Source organism: Artemia sp. Qi Xiang Cuo, chromosome 3 (genome assembly GCF_049724085.1).
Source record: "Artemia sp. Qi Xiang Cuo chromosome 3, ASM4972408v1, whole genome shotgun sequence".
In the NCBI taxonomy this organism is placed as follows: domain Eukaryota; kingdom Metazoa; phylum Arthropoda; class Branchiopoda; order Anostraca; family Artemiidae; genus Artemia; species Artemia sp. Qi Xiang Cuo.
The window spans coordinates 62931192-62951249 of record NC_142796.1 but is presented as its reverse complement, the minus strand read 5'-3'; the positions used below and the strand labels follow the sequence as shown (position 1 = coordinate 62951249).

The following is a 20058-nucleotide window of genomic DNA, read 5'->3' as shown; positions in this document are numbered from 1 at the left end:
CAGCATTGTTCAAAGGTTCTGTAATGATACTTAGCAACAGTTGCAGTCGGATCAGTAGTTATGCAAATAGCACCTTTTTTTTCAACATCCCCTTCAACACACGATGAAATTTTTAACTTAATACCATCAAACGGTCCTGAGGCATTGCTGATACATCCTCTTGACAACCTATATGGTCATAGTGTGTTTCGATTTATTTCAATACCGTTACGATATTGCCCAAAATTTTCGCCCTAATACCCTTAGGTTTATTAGTTCTAGTAGTAGCCCTAGTAAATATAGTAGTAGCAGCAGGAGAACAGTTAATAGTAGTAGTCTTAGTTTTAGTAGCAGTAATAGTAATAGTAGCAGTGGTTGTATGAATAGAAGCATTAGTATTATGATGCAAATATTGTCTTTTGGTTAGTTCAACATCCCCCAAAACAAGCGTTGTAAGTTTTAATTTCACACATAAAACTGTTCCTAAGATATTGCTGATATGCCCTTTCGACAACTTGCATACGGATGGCAGGTTGTCATCCGTACAACAGAAATATTCTCTGAAAATTTCACCTTCATACCTTCATAGGTTGTGGATTTTGAGGTAGCCAGAAGACACTGTGTGTATTCATTTAATGCTGCTTCTACAGTTGCTGTAACTAACGAAACTAATGGCATTAAGTTGAAACTTTTAGGAAACGTTTAGGAGTAGTTTCAATTAAACAAAAAACCTATATGCATGCAGGTATTAAAGGGGCATTTAAGCACTATAGGGCACATAAGGACATAGGTAGCGATGCTCTATCATAGCTAGTAATATCATTGATATTTTAATGGAGCTAATTTGATTGAAAATTAAAAGTTTTAGGGCCCTCTTAAGAGTCAAAAGTGATTGGAGGGTAATCAGCCCTCCTCTTTAGCTCATAATTTTCTAGACACTTCCAATCAATATTTTAAGACAGCCATTTTGTTCAGCATAGCTGAATGGTCTAGTAGCTATATCTTTAGGGTTATTGGGTAGTTCAACCTTCCACAGTTATGTAATTTGCCCATTATGCTTAAAAAATAAATGTCGCTTTAAAGTTAAATAAAAACACACTGTTTGTATGCTGGTTGCTAATAAGACATCTCAGCAATATAACAAGAACAACTGAGGGTATTAGGTTCGAATTTTTGGGGCTAATTCTATTACTACTTCTGCTCTTAAAATTTTACTAAATCAAAAGAGCGTAAGTGTATCCAGGCTGTGAAAGAGCATAAATGGTATTATGATGAAAGTGGGAATCGTATTAAATTTTATTTATCAAGTCAACTAGAGGATGTACATGACTAAATTAAACACTGCTATTTCTGTCATGATTTTCAAAAGAGTTTATGTTGGTAAAAATTGTTGAAAAATTTTCTACAGCATATAAATAGGAGACCAAACTATAAATTCTTAAAGGAAAACCTGAAAGATTCTAACTACTATTTTCTTTTTCCCTGAAAAAGAGTATGTCAACATAACGAACAGAAATTAATTAAAAAAAATTTTTCCACGAAATAAGTTTTTCAAAAAAAAGGTAAACAACTCCATTAAACCAAAAATGAACAAAAATAGAATAAAATAATCTACCAAGCACAGAACTTCCACAAATCAGTATCAATAAATAAACTAAACCGAAAAAAAAACAGAAATTAAAATAAATAACAGAGTCAAACTCAAAAGGAGCAGAAATTAATATGAGTAGGGTTCAAAACCCCCATGCTATCTAAAAGCCAGAATATAATTTGTACTTTACTAAAAAAATTCTTTTAAATGCTTTCACTTTTATAACTTTAAGAAATCAAAAATAAATTAAGATTTTAAGGAATAAATATCAGCACATGTATATTAAACTGACAATGCAATTTTTTTTTCAGTAAATTCATTTGAATTGAAAAAGTTTTTTTTTAAATAATACAAAATAGGTAGATATCCGACGAAAACACCAAAACCGACATTTTATCAAAATCAAGGAGAGGGAAAAAAAATAAACCAATGAATAAAAAAGACACATTTTTCGGTTTTCCAATCTCCAGTAAAATTTAACGAGCCACCTTCTGTCTTAGAGGAGTTAAATTGTAGTTTTTTTTTTCTAAAATAAACTACTGTCTTTTTATCCTTTCATGTCAAAGGAGATGAAGAAACCCACAAAAATTCGACAAATAGTTTTTATGGAAGAAGAACTTAGGGTCAAATTTGAGAACACAAGAAATTATAGGAATAATTGTGCAAATATCAAAATCTCAGGAAAGGAGGAAACTCAACTTCACCTGGAATTGAAGCACTGACGTTGTCTGAAAAGTCTGTTAAGAACAAAAACAAACCTATTTCATGAAATAGGCTATCTTGGCTTTATGAAAAAAAATCGAATATTTACAAACAAGGATGGATAAGGTAGTAATTATGGATTAACTAACACAAATTTAATATTAACCGTATAGGTCATCTTGGCCTTATAGATATCTAAATATTTACAAACTGGCCTGGATAAGGTCAGAAGAAACTTTTCAGAATGAAAACTCATCATCTATTAAAGTAATTAAAAGTCCCCTTTCTATGGTCTGTGCTTTAATACCTGGGAAAATGGAAAAAAATGGCCTGAAATATAAACCCCCTAAAGGGTAAGCTGTCTACTACTACTAACAGCTTACTGCGGCACCAAGTCGATTGAGGCCAACACAGATATTCACGCTCCTCATCCATCCCAATCTATTCAAAACCCCTCTCTTTCAACCTCCCAAGAAGCTCCCGTATCCCTTAAATCTTTCCACGTGACATTCTCCCACCCTATTAAGAGACGACCTGTTTTTCATTTGGCCCTAGATGGCTGCCCGACAAGGACGATTTCGGGTAATCTGTCCTCCTTCATGTGCAGAGCGTGTCATAGCCATCTCATCATTTCTCTCGTTATAGCCCCAGAAAGCGGGACTGAACCACATTTTTCTTACAGCTTTCTGCTTAGGATACAGTCAGTCAGCCGACTACCCAAAACAATCCGTAGGCAATTTCTCTGGTAATTGCCTATGCTAATGGAAATTGCCGGGGTAGTCTTAATTTTGTTGAGTCTAATACAAACTATTTCTGTATTTATTATCCTTCTGAGATAGTTCCAAAAATCTTTTTAATTAGGAAAACTATTCACGAATTACGTTACAAAGTTTAAAATGGAACTATTCATTTCCGTCTATATTATGCCTACAGAGCCTACCACTAGTGACACGTTTCCATAGAATGCTTAATAGTACTTACTAGGAGCATGTGTGACAGAAAATCCAATTCGTAGATTTTGAACTCCCAAATGGTTTTTAATAACCGGGATCAGGTCTTGAACGCGGATGGAGTCAGTCAAAGTAACGAAACGACCCATTCCACAATTTGGCAAAACATTCTGAAATAAAAATTAAAATTTATTGTCTCGTTAAACAGAACCATTGCTAAGGTAATATCAAAGGAATCCGACTTACTCACTTTTTGAAAGAAGGGAGGAGGGGGGGATTTTAAAAGTAACTAAACATTTTCAGAAAATATTATTGTGCTTCTAATAAAAAGGCTTATAATAATACTAACAGTATTGAAAAGCTATTAATCCATATGCAAAAAAAGTTATGATAACACAACACTACTGTTGATAGTAGTATACTGCACGGTAATTTTTTATGATAAAAATAACACTAAAAATTAGTTTTATAATTTTTATATCAAAATATATTACAACTGGAGAGAAAAAATAAGTATTTAAGCTTGCTTTAATTTGGTACATAGGGCGTTACACTCTTTTTGTTTGGATTGTTATAGAGACACTTTCGCATAACCTCACCACCAGAATCGAATTCTAGGTCCTGCGCCGGATGGCTGCAGCCCAGATCGAACTCCGGGTCCTGTATTACCAACAAGGAATCAATTCCGCTGCACCACCATAGAACAAAAGAATCGACTATGTATGTTGATGTGTATTATTGCCGCAGATAGGTCTGAGCTCACATTCTCCGTCGTCGAAGTAGAGCGTCATTACGATTGTACTCTGATAGTATTTTAGGAAGTGGATTGTTGGACCAGCCTTGGGTGGCTTACTACCGCGAGAAGCTTGTAGAAGTAGAAAAATCTTGAGCAACTTCTTACCCCCCCCCCTTCCACCAAAATAAAGTGAGATCAAGTTCGCAAGCCAGACGAAAGGAGGGAATAGCTCAGAAGGGAGGGGTTGAAGATGGCAAAAGGCAAAGTATACAAAAAATGCAGGAAAATATTGGTAAAATCAAACCTTAAACCTTCAGGGACGAACGGGAAAAGAATACGACCCTCTTTCACTTTTTGGGTAAAAAACTTTACGAGATAGGCCAAAAACTCAATTATACGTAAAATAAATTTTGCCTCCAATTGAATAGTAAAATGGATGACTAAAAAAGCTATTTTTTACGAAAGATGCAATCTAATGTGAACTTCAAAAACTTGCTGGTAAAGGAGCCTCAACGCGATCTAAACAAGCCTAATAAGTCAGGAAAAAGTCAGGAACAATATCCAGATTTGAAATTCAAAACTAAAAAAAAAACTTCAACTCCATTAGCTAGACCAGAAATTACTCGATTCTGTTTAATTGAACATGTGATATGATAATACACTCCGACCAAAATAGCTTATAATAGATCGAAACTATACAACGACCACAAAAATAGTAAAGAGTTCAATTTCCATGTTTAGATCTCCAAACTGGTTATAAGAAAAGGACAACAGAAAATCAGTCCATGGTTAAATCTGTATTGTAAGGATTCCAAAAAAAAAAAAAATTAAATGTTGCTTTACGGAAAAACTCAAAATTTCGAGTCTCAAATTATAAAAGTATACATAAGGAAACCATTGTATGGTCAACATTTAAAAAAAAATTCAAACTCAGCTTTACAAAAAAAAAACTGCAATATACAGATCATTTAAAATGCTTGCAGCCTGAGTTTCAAGTAAAAAAATCCTGGATACAGCCCTGATTAAATTTATTTCGCTTCAGCAGCAATTAAATTTTAGTCCTATTAAATCTTATGATCTGTCTACCCATGGAAATAATCACAATAGGCTCTTGCGCCAAATATGTTACTTGGAAATTAAAAAGGATTTTCCAACATTTAACAAAAAACCAACGATTTTAGGAAGAAAAGGCACTTTTATAAGAAAAGGGAAAAATACATTAGCACAGTTTACGGTTGGATTTATCAGTTTATCCTAAGCTGTACACCGGCTATTACCATTGGTTTTAGGAAGAAAAAGCTACGTTAGCCCCCAATAATTTTGGTTTGGATATCATATTCACACCATTTAAAATTCAGGACAATTCATTAAAATTTGAAGACATAGAAAATCCTCATATTTCTTACACATCCCCTTTACTCTAAAACTATGAAACAATCTATTTATCCTCGCAGGTTATATTTCGGTCCTCTTGATCGTTATTCCAAGAGAAGCCGATACTATTGTCATACATATAAAGAGTATAGGTAACGTATAAGAGTGGAAACTGGCGCTAGTGTCGAAAAAACTATAAACGTCATCTAGCATTTGGCAACACTTGGCATTTTTTCTGTGTAATAGTAAGAATAATTAATTAATTAGTGTAATTGGTAAAATTAAGGTAGTAATAAGTATCTAATGTTAGTTCCTGACAGAAAAACGATTACAAACCTTGAAAAAATATCAAGCGTCACCAGACACTAGATAGCGTTGATAGTTTTTTTTTCGTTTCTTTTCACACCAGCACCAATTTCTATGCTTTTACGTTACCCATACTCTTTGATATATACTTTAGCTACAGAAACCTAGAGTTTCGTTATTGCTGAGCGTCTTATATGCTCATTTTTTTTTACTTTATCCATAAACAGGGCCTTGTCCAGAATTTTTTTGAAGAGGGGGAGGGGGAGGGGGGAGGGGGTACAAAAAATTTAAAAAACGCTTCAAAATTGTGTTTATTTGCATTTTTGTTGCGTTTTACGAGTTGGAAAAAACATTTCGGAAGGAGTGGGGTCAAACCCCCCAACTGGATACAGCCTTGCCCATAAGAAACTAAACAGTACAAATTTTGAAATTTCAAGAGGGAGGGATAGAACCCATTAATTCTCGCATTTCCAGGTAAGGCCTTGTTCACTACCACTCATTTTCGGAAAGGTCGGAATAAAGATGTCTCTTGGAAACTGCATTCACTAAATGTACTATGAGTAACAATTAAACCCTAGAAAGTTAAACAGTAATCAGCGAATAGCCACTGAACTGCAAGCAATAGCTAATTAACTGGGGATATTATGATTCAGCAGAGCCATGCAGTGAACCATTCAGTGAATTAATGAGGTCTTATATGCTCTTTTTTTTACTTTGCCCATAAAAAAATTACAAAAATAAAATTTGACATTTAAAGACGGGGTTCGAACCCATTAATTCTTCTTTTTCCAGGTAAGGTCTTGTTCACAGCCACTCATTTTTGAAAAGGTAGGAATAAAGTAGTTTTTTAGAAACTACATTCACTAAATGCACTATGAGTAACAATAAAAAACTAGAAAGTTAAACAGTAATCAGCTAATAACCACTGGAGAACTGCAGGCAATAACTCATCAATTGAGGATATTCCGATTCAGCACAACCATGCAGGTTCATTCCTGTCAATGTTTCTTATCTTTACCATCATTCTGTTTTCGCAAACTTCAATTTTTCGTGGGGTTTTTGACAAATTATATTTTTCATTCTAAAAATTTGGCAATTGTTGATGATGGTGATGAAATTTATAGGCTAATCAAAATTAATCCACACCTGGCATTGATTTTGTCTAGATTTAACCGTATCCTATACCTTTTCCAGTTTCTGAATTCGAATGCCATCAGTAGTCATACGAGGATCTTGAAGAACATTCACAATTCCAGTCAGTTTTTCTTCATTGCACAAAATCGTCACCAACTCTTTGCCACTGGCTGCCAGTATACTAATAATGAAAGTTGAAATTAACCAGTGATTAAAATGGTCAAAAAATTTTCCATAGCAAACCTAGTTACCTACGATCAAATCAGACAATCTGAAACCAGAGAGAGTTTTATGGTTTTTGGAATTGGAACACAAGATAGAGAAATCTTTGACCTATATTTCCTGAATTATTTTCAATCTACTGTCCATAATGCACAATCTAGAAATTCCTAACCAGTCGAACGCCCTAAATGTGTCGGATAATCCCTAGAAATTTCCCATCCCTTCAAAACTAGCAAGAAGGATTTAAAGCACTGTGACGTCCCCTCAGCGGAAGTTAATTCAGCAGTAATTAGTCCTGCCAAAAAAAGTGACCCAGCCCAACTCTCCCAAGAAGATAAAAAATGGTTAGTGAAAAGGTTGCCGACTAGTCTTGTCAAAATCAAAGTGATCTCGAAATATCGTTCATTTATGAATCAAAAGGACTCACAGCAAAAAAAACATTACTATAAATTACTACTCTCCGCACTCAAGCGCATCAGCAATCACAACAAATTCTAGAAATTTGTTTATATTGGATGATCAGTGTGAACCAGTTATTGGCCATTTTTCCTACTGCTAGTTTTAGGCCTGGGCAGGGGGGGGGGGGGCAACTGGCTCCTCCCCCAGTTTTTGTGATATCTGACATGAAATTCCTTTCATTTTATATTTTTACAGTCCTATTAAGGTACCTTGCTCTCCCTCCCCTAATATTATGAGGCCTAAAACAGTTACTGGTTTCATAAAATAAGACAAATTGGCTAATAACCAACAGCAGCGATTGTTAGATTTGTGTGCCATTCTGAGAAGATTCAAAGTCAATGAAATAATCTTGTTGGTGAACTATATTAAAAGTAAAAGCATAATGAAGTTTAATAAGACTGCAAGGATAAAGGTGCAGATTAATTACCGCTTGTGGTGTAGGGTGCAGAGGCCCTACCAATAGAACCAGGATATGCAGTAAGAAGTAATATGTTTATATTCTGCCTTACCAGCAACTACTGGGCAATATCTATGCAGCTTGAGAGCCCGATTGACTGAATGCTCAATCATGATGCGCCTTTACTGACTAGGCTATAAGACACCCATGACAAACCATAATTGAGTAGTATATTTTCCATTCCTTTAGCTAGAGTGAATTCAATACTGAATCGTAATCACTATTTATGGTATCATAGGGTAGCAATCTATGATACATACTAAATAGGCCACAATCACCCATGTAAAATTAAAATTATAAAACAAGGACTAAGGTTAGAGGAAAAATAAAAAATATTATTACAAGAAAAAGTCATGAATCCTGGTCATCTGCTAAACAAATACATTACCTTTATTTCTGCATTCTACATGTCAAAAATGTTTCCAGTCTAGCAGCTTTTCTAAATAATTGACTGGTTTACTTACAACTTTTGATTTTCCACTATGTTGCATAGTTTAACGGGGCCTTTGCATGATGCAAAAAACCGTACATTTGGTGAAGACAGAATAATATCTTAAATTTGAAAAGCATGTATATCATATATGGCCAGTTAAGTACATATTTTAAGGTACTTATATTGAAAAAACTTGAAAAATTAAATAAAAATTGTCATTTTAGCATAAACTGTAACATTTTGGCCCAAAAGTGTGGGAAGTGTCAGAAACTTCAAAAAGTGTCAAAATGACACCAAAAGCGCCACGTTTGGCAAACCAGCTAATAACAGATATTTTTGAATGGTAATCAGCAATACCAAGTGATATGTAACAACTTTAATTTAAGGTTAGAGTGTAGGGTCGTCGATGCCTCGTCGCCGGAGAGGGCCTCACAAAAAAGTTCCGATGTTTGTTCGTTTTTTACAGTATTTTCAATGAGGGATAAGCCTTTTAAATTTTCAAAATATGTTCAAATATTCAAAATATTTTACAGGTACCCACATCTTAGAAAATGGGAGGGGGGAGCTGAGTAGCAAGGGATGAGAGATATTCCTTTGAGCATTCCTTCTGAAGGGAAACAGCCCCCGCGTTAAATGCTAGGGAAGGGCTGCAAGCGATCCAAAAAATACGAAATTTTAGCATGCTAGAATCTGGTTAAACTCAATGTGAATAGAATCAATCAGAAAACTTAGGCCCACACAGGTGCCTCTTTTTACAATTACCACCTTAGCTAATTAACAGAGAAATATTTAAGCTGATTAGTCCAACTCTCCAATTGGGAAACTTGGGCCCACATAGGTGCCTTTTTTTTTTTACAATTACCACCTTAGCTAATAAACAGGGAAATATCTAAGATGATTAGTCCAAGTCGCCAATTGGTAAACTTGGGCCCAAACAGGTGCTTCTTTTTACAATTACCACCTTAGCTGATAAACAGGGAAACATCCAAGATGATTAGCCAAACTCTCCAGTTAGGAAACTCGGGCCCAAACAGGTGCCTCTTTTTAGAATTACCACCTTAGCTAATAAACAGGGAAATATCTAAGCTGATTAGTCCAACTCTCCAATTGGGAAACTTGGGCCCACATAGGTGTCTTTTTATACAATTATCATCTTAGCTAATTAACAGGGAAATATCTAAGCAGATTAACCCAACTGTCCAACTGGGAAACTTGGACCCACACAAGTGCCTCTTTTAGAATTACCAACTTAGCTAATAAACAGGAAAATATCTAAGCTGATTAGCTAACTGTCCAACTGGGAAACTTGGACCCACACAAGTGCCTCTTTTTAGAATTACCACCTTAGCTTATAAACAGGGAAATATCTAAGCTGATTAGCCCAACTGTCCAACTGGGAAACTTGGACCCACACAAGTGCCTCTTTTTAGAATTACCACCTTAGCTGATTAACAGGAAAATATCTAAGCTGATAAGCCCAACTGTCCAACTGGGAAACTTGGACCCAGACAAGTGCCTCTTTTTAGAATTACCACCTTAGCTAATAAACTGGAAAATATCTAAGCTGATTAGCACAACTGTCCAACTGGGAAACTTGGACCCAAAAAAGTGCCTCTTTTTAGAATTACCACCTTAGCTAATAAACAGGAAAATATCTAAGCTGATTAGCCCAACTGGGAAACTTGGACCCACACAAGTGCCTCTTTGTAGAATTACCACCTTAGCTAATAAACAGGAAAATATCTAAGCTGATTAGCCCAACTGTCCAACTGGGAAACTTGGGCCCACAGAAGTGACTCTTTTCAGAATTACCACCTTAGCTAATAAACAGGAAAATATCTAAGCTGATTAGCACAACTGTCCAACTGGGAAACTTGGACCCACACAAGTGCCTCTTTTTAGAGTTACCACCTTAGCTAATAAACAGGGAAATATCTAAGCTGATTAGTCCAACTCTCCAATTGGGAAACTTGGGCCCACAGAAGTGTCTTTTTAAACGATTATCATCTTAGCTAATTAACAGGGAATTATCTAAGCTGATTAGCCCAACTGTCCAACTGGGAAACTTGGACCCACACAAGTGCCTCTTTTTAGAATTACCACCTTAGCAAATTAACAGGGAAATATCTAAGCTGATTAGCCCAACTGGGAAACTTGGACCCACACAAGTGCCTCTTTTTAGAATTACCACCTTAGCTAATAAACAGGAAAATATCTAAGCTGATTAGCCCAACTGTCCAACTGGGAAACTTGGACCCACACAAGTGCCTCTTTTTACAATTACCACCTTAGCTAATAAAAGTGAAATATCTAAGCTGATTAGCCCAACTGTCCAACTGGGAAACTTGGACCCACACAAGTGCCTCTTTTTACAATTACCACCTTAGCTAATAAACAGGAAAATAACTAAGATGATTAGCCCAACTGACCAACTGGGAAAATTGGACCCACACAAGTGCCTCTTTTTAGAATTACCACCTTAGCAGATTAACAGGGAAATATCTAAGCTGATAAGCCCAACTGTCCAACTGGGAAACTTGGACCCACACAAGTGCCTCTTTTTACAATTACCACCTTATCTGATTAACAGGAAAATATCTAAGCTGATAAGCCCAACTGACCAACTGGGAAAATTGGACCCACACAAGCGCCTCTTTTTACAATTACCACCTTAGCTAATAAAAGTGAAAAATCAAAGCTGATTAGCCCAACTGTCCAACTGGGAAACTTGGACCCACACAAGTGCCTCTTTTTAGAATTATCACCTTAGCTAATAAACAGGGAACTATCTAAGCTGATTAGCCCAACTGTCCAACTGGGAAACTTGGACCCGCACAAGTGCCTCTTTTTAGAATTGCCACCTTAGCTAATAAACAGGGAAATATCTAAGCTGATTAGACCAACTGTCCAACTGGGAAACGTGGACCCACACAAGCGCCTCTTTTTAGAATTACCACCTTAGCTAATAAACAGGAAAATATCTAAGCTGATTAGCCCAACTGTCCAACTGGGAAACTTGGACCCACACAGGTGCCTCTTTTTAGAATTGCCACCTTAGCTAATAAGCAGGGAAATATCTAAGCTGATTACTCCAACTCTCCAATTGGGAAACTTGGGCCCACATAAGTGTCTTTTTATACAATTATCATCTTAGCTAATTAACAGGGAAACATCTAAGCTGATTAGCCCAACTGTCCAACTGGGAAACTTTGACCCACACAAGTGCCTCTTTTTAGAATTACCACCTTAGCTAATAAACAGGAAAATATCTAAGCTGATTAGCCCAACTGTCCAACTGGGAAACTTGGACCCACACAAGTGCCTCTTTTTACAATTACCACCTCACCTAATAACATTGAAATATCTAAGCTGATTAGCCCAACTGTCCAACTGGGATACTTGGACCCACACAAGCGCCTCTTTTTAGAATTACCACCTTAGCTAATAAACAGGAAAATATCTAAGCTGATTAGCCCAACTGTCCAACTGGGAAACTTGGACCCACACAAGTGCCTCTTTTTAGAATTAACACCTTAGCTAATAAACAGGAAACTATCTAAGCTGATTAGCCCAACTGTCCAACTGGGAAACTTGGACCCGCACAAGTGCCTCTTTTTAGAATTATCACCATAGCTAATAAACAGGAAAATATCTAAGCTGATTAGCCCAACTGTCCAACTGGGAAACTTTGGACCCACACAAGTGCCTCTTTTTACAATTACCACCTTAGCTAATAAAAGTGAAATATCTAAGCTGATTAGCCCAACTGTCCAACTGGGAAACTTGGACCCACACAAGTGCCTCTTTTTAGAATTATCACCTTAGCAAATAAACAGTTAACTATCTAAGCTGATTAGCCCAACTGTCCAACTGGGAAACTTGGACCCGCACAAGTGCCTCTTTTTAGAATTGCCACCTTAGCTAATAAACAGGGAAATATCTAATCTGATTAGACCAACTGTCCAACTGGGAAACTTGGACCCACACAAGCGCCTCTTTTTAGAATTACCACCTTAGCTAATAAACAGGAAAATATCTAAGCTGATTAGCCCAACTGTCCAACTGGGAAACTTGGACCCACACAGGTGCCTCTTTTTAGAATTACCACCTTAGCTAATAAGCAGGGAAATATCTAAGCTGATTACTCCAACTCTCCAATTGGGAAACTAGGGCCCACATAAGTGTCTTTTTATACAATTATCATCTTAGCTTATAAACAGGGAAATATCTAAGCTGATTAGCCCAACTGTCCAACTGGGAAACTTTGACCCGCACAAGTGCCTCTTTTTAGAATTACCACCTTAGCAAATTAACAGGGAAATATCTAAGCTGATAAGCCCAACTGTCCAACTGGGAAACTTGGACCCACACAAGTGCCTCTTTTTACAATTACCACCTTAGCTAATAAAAGTGAAATATCTAAGCTGATTAGCCCAACTGTCCAACTGGGAAACTTGGACCCACACAAGTGCCTCTTTTTAGAATTATCACCTTAGCTAATAAACAGGGAACTATCTAAGCTGATTAGCCCAACTGTCCAACTGGGAAACTTGGACCCGCACAAGTGCCTCTTTTTAGAATTGCCACCTTAGCTAATAAACTGGGAACTATCTAAGCTGATTAGCCCAACTGTCCAACTGGGAAACTTGGACCCACACAAGTGCCTCTTTTTAGAATTACCACCTTAGCTAATAAACAGGAAAATATCTAAGCTGATTAGCCCAACTGTCCAACTGGGAAACTTGGACCCACACAAGTGCCTCTTTTTAGAATTACCACCTTAGCTAATAAACAGGGAAATATCTAAGCTGATTAGTCCAACTCTCCAATTGGGAAACTTGGACCCACACAAGTGTCTCTTTTATACAATTATCATCTTAGCTAATTAACAGGGAAACATCTAAGCTGATTAGCCCAACTGTCCAACTGGGAAACTTTGACCCACACAAGTGCCTCTTTTTAGAATCACCACCTTAGCTAATAAACAGGGAAATATCTAAGCTGATTAGTCCAACTCTCCAATTGGGAAACTTGGACCCACACAGGTGCCTCTTTTATACAATTATCATCTTAGCTAATTAACAGGGAAATATCTAAGCTGATTAACCCAACTGTCCAACTGGGAAACTTGGACCCACACAAGTGCCTCTTTTAGAATTACCACCTTAGATAATAAACAGGAAAATATCTAAGCTGATTAGCCAACTGTCCAACTGGGAAACTTGGACCCACACAAGTGCCTCTTTTTAGAATTACCACCTTAGCTTATAAACAGGGAAATATCTAAGCAGATTAACCCAACTGTCCAACTGGGAAACTTGGACCCACACAAGTGCCTCTTTTTAGAATTACCACCTTAGCTGATTAACAGTAAAATATCTAAGCTGATAAGCCAACTGTCCAACTGGGAAACTTGGACCCACACAGGTGCCTCTTTTTAGAATTACCACCTTAGCTAATAAACAGGGAACTATCTAAGCTGATTAGCCCAACTGTCCAACTGGGAAACTTGGACCCGCACAAGTGCCTCTTTTTAGAATTACCACCTTAGCTAATAAACAGGTAAATATCTAAGCTGATTAGCCCAACTGGGAAACTTGGACCCACACAAGTGCCTCTTTTTACAATTACCACATTAGCTAATAAAAGTGAAATATCTAAGCTGATTAGCCCAACTGTCCAACTGGGAAACTTGGACCCACACAAGTGCCTCTTTTTAGAATTAACGCCTTAGCAAATTAACAGGTAAACATCTAAGCTGATTAGCCCAACTGTCCAACTGGGAAACTTGGACCCACACAAGTGCCTCTTTTTAGAATTACCAGCTTAGCTAATAAACAGGAAAATATCTAAGCTGATCAGTTACCTGAATGCATTCAACGGAGTAAGAGCTCTTCGCGCTAGGACCTATTACAAGTGAATGAATTGGTCTAGTTGAACAGTTAATATTAACCGTGATAAATTAGTCTGCTCTGAGCTGAACTTATGAACTTTGATATTTGAATTTGGATAAGTTTCTAAAGGATGGGAAAGAGAAAGAAGAAAATGGAAGAATCTTTAAACTTGTCTGCGTCTACGGCAACGAGTCAAGGTGATGAAGTTTCTATAAAGTCTTTAGCTGAAAGTATCAGTTTGATATTAGAAACAGTTAAAGGAAATACTGCCACCTTAGAATCATTAAAATCTAACATCAAAGCAATTGAAGATAATGTAAAAAAAATTGGAAGAAATTGTTTCTGAATCGAGTAAAGAAGTTACGCAGCTGATACCGCGTGTTCAGAATGTTGAATTAGAGATGGCAAGCTTTAAAAATCAAATATCTGTGTTGGCGGAGGAAAATATAGCGCTTAAATCACATATCGACAATATGTCGCTTACTCTGATGAAATTGGAAAGTAATGAAAATGATAAAAATTTAGTGATGTGGAATTTGAAAGTTCAAGATGAAATAAGAGCACAGGAATTACTGTCTAAAGTTGTTATTGAAGGCCTTGATCTCCCAGCCCCAAGCCCAGTTAAGTTGGTGGATTTCAGGGAAAATGCCAAATTCTTGAAATTTGAATTGCCATCGAGGTTAATCAGGACTGAGATTTTGAAGAACACCAAGAAACTGAAAAACAAAAAAAATTGGAGGATTCGAGAAAATATATCTGACGAATGATGCGCCGAAGTCTGTTCGTGAAGTTCGAAAGAGGTTGCTTCATGTGAAATTAAAATTGCACGATTTTGAAATTGACTCTTGGTTGTTGAAAGGTGTACCCCCCTGCCTAGTTATCAAGCGGCGAGATGGAACGAATGAACGACTAACAGTTAGTGAAGGTTTCGCTCTAATTACTGACCTTGAAAGGAAACATGGTGGTCGAATCGCAAAAATGGATACATGATTTTTTTTAAGATTAATTTTTTTGATATGATAGAGGATTATTTTTTTTAAATAATGTTAGCATGATTGTTCAATATTTGTTTGTGTGGGAATAAAGATTCCGGTGGGTTCTGGGCAGTGTTATTTATGTAGGTGATATTATTATGATTAAGAATTTATTTAGTGCGAGTTTTAGTGTTTGTAATTTTTTGTGGGAGAGGCATGGGGGGGTACTCTTTGGCGTGAGATCAGTACATGATAATGGTTAGTCAAGTTCACGAGATCCCTACATCTAGGCTGGAGGAATTGGAAAGAAATTCAGCCCTTTTTAGTAATGTATTCCAAACGCCCCTAGCCCATGATAATAATGAAATTTTAAATTCTTTTTTAGTCCCCCGAAATAATTATTTGTTTCCTCGTGAAATAGTTCACAAAAACCAAAATTTGAGGAGAATATATTTGGAGCTGTCATGGATGGAGGAGCAGGCATGGTGCAATTAGAAATGTTTTATTTGAATCTGGTACGGATATTTTTGGAGTTTGTGAAACATTTTTAGATGAAATTTCGGCAAAAAAAAAATTAAAATTAGTGATTTCCAATTTTTTTCACGTAAGTAGAACTCAACAAAAGCAAGGTGGTTTAGCAATACTGGTTAAAAATTATATTCCGGCACGACTGAAAGAAGAATTTTTATATTTGAATACGGAGATGATTTTCGAAAGCTGTATTGTTGAATGTTTTCTACCAAGTAATGATAAACATTTAATTGCTGTAATTTATCGTCCTCCCTCATCAAATAAGGCAGTTTTATTGATAAATTTGAAAATAAGTTAAGTGTGATATCAAATCTTTGAATGTCATTTATAATCCTTGGGGACTTCAATATCGATTTAATGGGATGCCTCCTATTTAGACAGCAGGGAATCAACCGACATGTACTTCAGTTTTTGGAATGTAACCTTTGTCATGGTATGAACCCAGTATGTTTTATTCCGACACGCATAACAAATTCTTCTTTTTCTCTGATTGATAATATTTTTGCACTTCATAATATTTTTGCACTGATTGATAATATTTTGCATTCATGTGAGGCTACATTCGTGGTTATAGAGGATACATCTGACCATCGTATTTTAATGTCTGACTTCAAAGCGCAAAAGATAGTCAATAAAGAAAATCATTTGAAGAGGAGAAACTTTTCACAAGTAAATATGAATGAATTGAAATCTAATCTTAGCGATGTAGGATGGAGTGAAGTTATTAATGAGAATGACCCCAACATATCTTTAGATATATTTTATCGAATTTTGAATGAAAAACTGGACCTTCATTGCCCATTTAAAACTACGCACCGGAAAAGAACCTCACCCAAACAACCTTGGATAAGTCAATCACTTCTAAAATCTATCAAGGAAAAAATAGACTGTATAAGATAAAAATGAAATACCCTTCAGCTCATAATGTACAGCGATTCAAAAATTATAAAAATTTGTTAGTTAAAACTCTCAAAAAAAGTGAAAAAATGTAATATGAAAAGGTATTTAAAAAATCTGATTCACCTCGGTACTACATGGAAATTATGTAAGGAAAAAACTAGAGACAATATTAAAAATCCACACCCTGAAGTGATCATAAATAAAAATGGTGTTGAGTTGAAGAAGAAGGATGTTCTTGCAGAATATTTTTGTCATTATTTTTCTCATATTAGTTCTAACGTTGAACTGGAATCCCCTGAATCTCCATCTCATTCATATAAAGAATATCTCCCGCCATCCAAAAATTCCAGTATGTTCCTGGCCCCTGTCACTCTCGATGAGTTCCAGAAAGTAATTATGAATCTAAAGAGTGGTGATTCTCTAGGTCTTGATGTTCTCTCCAAAAATATTCTGAAAGAATTTGCATGTGTAATTCACTTCCTGTTGCTTCATATTTCAAATGCATCTATGTCATCAGGGATCTTTCCGGAAGTATCGAAATCTGCACGAGTTATTCCAATTCATAAGAAAGGTGATAAGACAGATATAGGTAAATATCGCCCAGTAGCTATTCTTTCCCCCATATCTAAGGTTATTGAAAATATTGTTCAAAAAAGAATTGTTTCGTTCCTTGATAAAAAGAATTTATCTACTAAAAATCAGTTGGGAATTAGGGTGGTTCATTCTACTGAACAAGCTATTGCAGCGTTAATTTTAGAGATTAATGATTCATTAAATGATGAAAATCATGTATCTACTCTTTTCTATGATATAAAGAAGGCATTTGATAGGCTAAACCATGAAATTTTATTGGAGAAAATTAATAATGCAGGTATTAGAGATAAAGGCTTAGATCTAATAAAATGTTACTTGCATGGTCGAAAAATTCAGGTAGAAGTAACTGGGCACCTGTCAAGCCATATTGTTATTGATGATATTGGAGTCCCCCAGGGATCAGTATTAGGGCCATTACTATTTTTGATTTATATAAATGGTCTTTCGAGGCATTTACACCAAAACGATAGTTTAACGGTAATTTTTGCAGATCATACGGCGGTGACAGTAAAAGCTAAAACCACATCTTTCTTGGCTGAGAAAATGGTGACAGCAATGAATTCTTTGAATAAATGGTTTGCATGTAACTACCTGGCTCCAAACTTTTCTAAAACTGAATTCATGATTTTTGGGCGGTCACAGCGGGCAGTAGATAAAATTACCATAGAAGAGTTAATTGTAAATGAAAGTAGGATAAAAAGAGTAAATTCATTTCGTTACCTTGGGATTATTCTTGATGAGCTTTTATCTTTCCGTAAGCGTTCTGATTATTTGAGATTGAAACTTGCACATAACTTAGGTTGTCTTCATAGAATGAAACATGTATTTCCTTTTTCCATCCTTAAAATTTTATATCATTCTCTAATTGAATCATATTTTAAATATTGCCCTGTAATATACCTCAACACATTTATGGTCCATCTCCAACCTCTTTAGATAATTCAAAATAAGGCGGTTAGAATCCTGGGTACTTTTGTTCATCGCCCAGCGAGGCTTCAAAATCTTTCAGAAAGACAAATTTCATATTTTTTTCTCAATATACTTCATCTAAAAGAACTGAGAGACTGGCATACAGCAATGTGGAATTATGATATCCAATCTTCAGCAAATTATTTCCATGATATGGGCATAATTGGGACCCCCATTTCTCCGGCCAACCACATCCGCTCCAATAAGTATATCCTTCCCCCAGTTAAATCTGAAAGAGCTAGATTCTCAATCAGATAACAGATCCCTCATATTGCAAATACATTTAATTTAATAGATGTGTCCCCAAGATTCAAGAGCCGATTTTATTTGAAAAAACATATTTCAAAAATTTTTCTTTGCCTGGATGTTGGGATTCGTGAATTCGGATTTCAGTATGAAATTTGTTGTGGTGTTATCGCGCTGGGGTGGCCTCCTCTGTTATCTCCTACCATGAGTGTCTTTTTTTTTCATCATTGATATGCTTTATTTGTTATTTCAGCAATTTTTTTTTATGTTTTTGGTCGACACATCGAGCCCTGCTCCACGTCGGTCAGCTTAAAAAATTATTTATTAATGTAATTTTTTTGTTAAATAAACTTATTAGCCCAACTGTCCAACAGGGAAACTTGGACCCACACAAGTGGCTCTTTTTAGAATTACCACCTTAGCTAATAAACAGGAAAATATCTAAGATGATTAGTCCAACTCTCCAATTGGGAAACTCGGGCCCACGCAGGTGCCTCTTTTTACAATTACCACCTTAGCTAATAAACAGTGAAATATCTAAGCTGATTAGTCCAACTCTCCAATTGTGAAACTTGGGCCCACACAGTTGCCTTTTTTCACAATTACTACCTTAGCTAAGTAGCAGAGAAATATCTAAGCTGGTTAGGTTATCATTAGTTACTAATTAGGTAGTGACTAAATGCTAGGAAAGGGCTTTCTGAAAAACTAAAAAGTTATAACTATTTTTATACCAAACAGTACGTGGTAACGAACTGCAAGTAAGGAGCGACCCGGCTCAATAGTAACCGAACTCTAAAAGACGGAATTTTTATACCAATAGATATATAAAAAGAATTGGCTTTTTTATTCTGATTTCAAATATATAAGTTTCATTAAGTTTAGTCTTGCTTATCAAAGGTTACGAGCCTGAGAAAATCTGCCTGGTTTTAAAAAAAATGGGAAGACATACTTTACCATTCGTAGAATCCTAATAAAAACCGCACCATCAGATTCGGCGGATCAGAGAACCGTAATGCAGAAGTTTCAAGCTCCTATCTGCAAAAATGTGTAATTTTGTATTGTTTGCCAGAAGAAAGATTACGGATGCGTGTTAATTTTTTTTTTCAGGGGTCATAGTATCGATCCAGTGATCCTAGAATATAGAAAATGGCTCATTTGAATAGAAATTAAAAGTTCTAGTGCCCTTTTTAAGTGACCAAAAAATCGGAGGGCAACTAGGCCCTCTCCCACGCTACTTTTTTTTCAAAATCGTCCGATCAAAATTTTGAGATAGTCATTTTGTTCAGCATGGGTGAAAGGCCGAATAACTATGCCTTAGGAGATATCATGACCCCCTAAAGCCCAAGGGAAAGGTCTTTAAGTTACAAAATTTGCCCATTGTTTGCGTATAATATTTGTTATTGGGAAGTATACATATATTTTGCGGGTAGGGAAGGGGAAATTTTTTGCTGGTGAGATTTTGCACGGGTATAATTTTCCATGGGTAGGGAAGTTTCCAGGGGGCAAAATTGTTAGGAGAAATTTTGTACTATGGGAATTTGCCAGAATTCCTATACGAAATTCTTCTTATGTCTTGCTTCCTCTTTGCCGACTCAATTTTACGAGTG

The 20058-nt window shown here is 36.1% G+C and overlaps 1 protein-coding gene across 1 annotated transcript in view; it reads right to left on the bottom strand.

Moving 5' to 3' along the window:
• The window catches only part of LOC148954391 (NIF3-like protein 1), a 46657-nt gene that overhangs the window by 4945 nt on the left and 21654 nt on the right, over window positions 1–20058 (bottom strand). Inside the window, exons 5-6 of the mRNA XM_089087075.1 lie at window positions 6824–6953; window positions 3254–3392 (exon numbers count right to left, since the gene is read on the bottom strand). Coding sequence (XP_088943201.1) covers window positions 3254–3392; window positions 6824–6953 — 269 coding nt within the window. The remainder of the gene's footprint in view (window positions 1–3253; window positions 3393–6823; window positions 6954–20058) is intronic.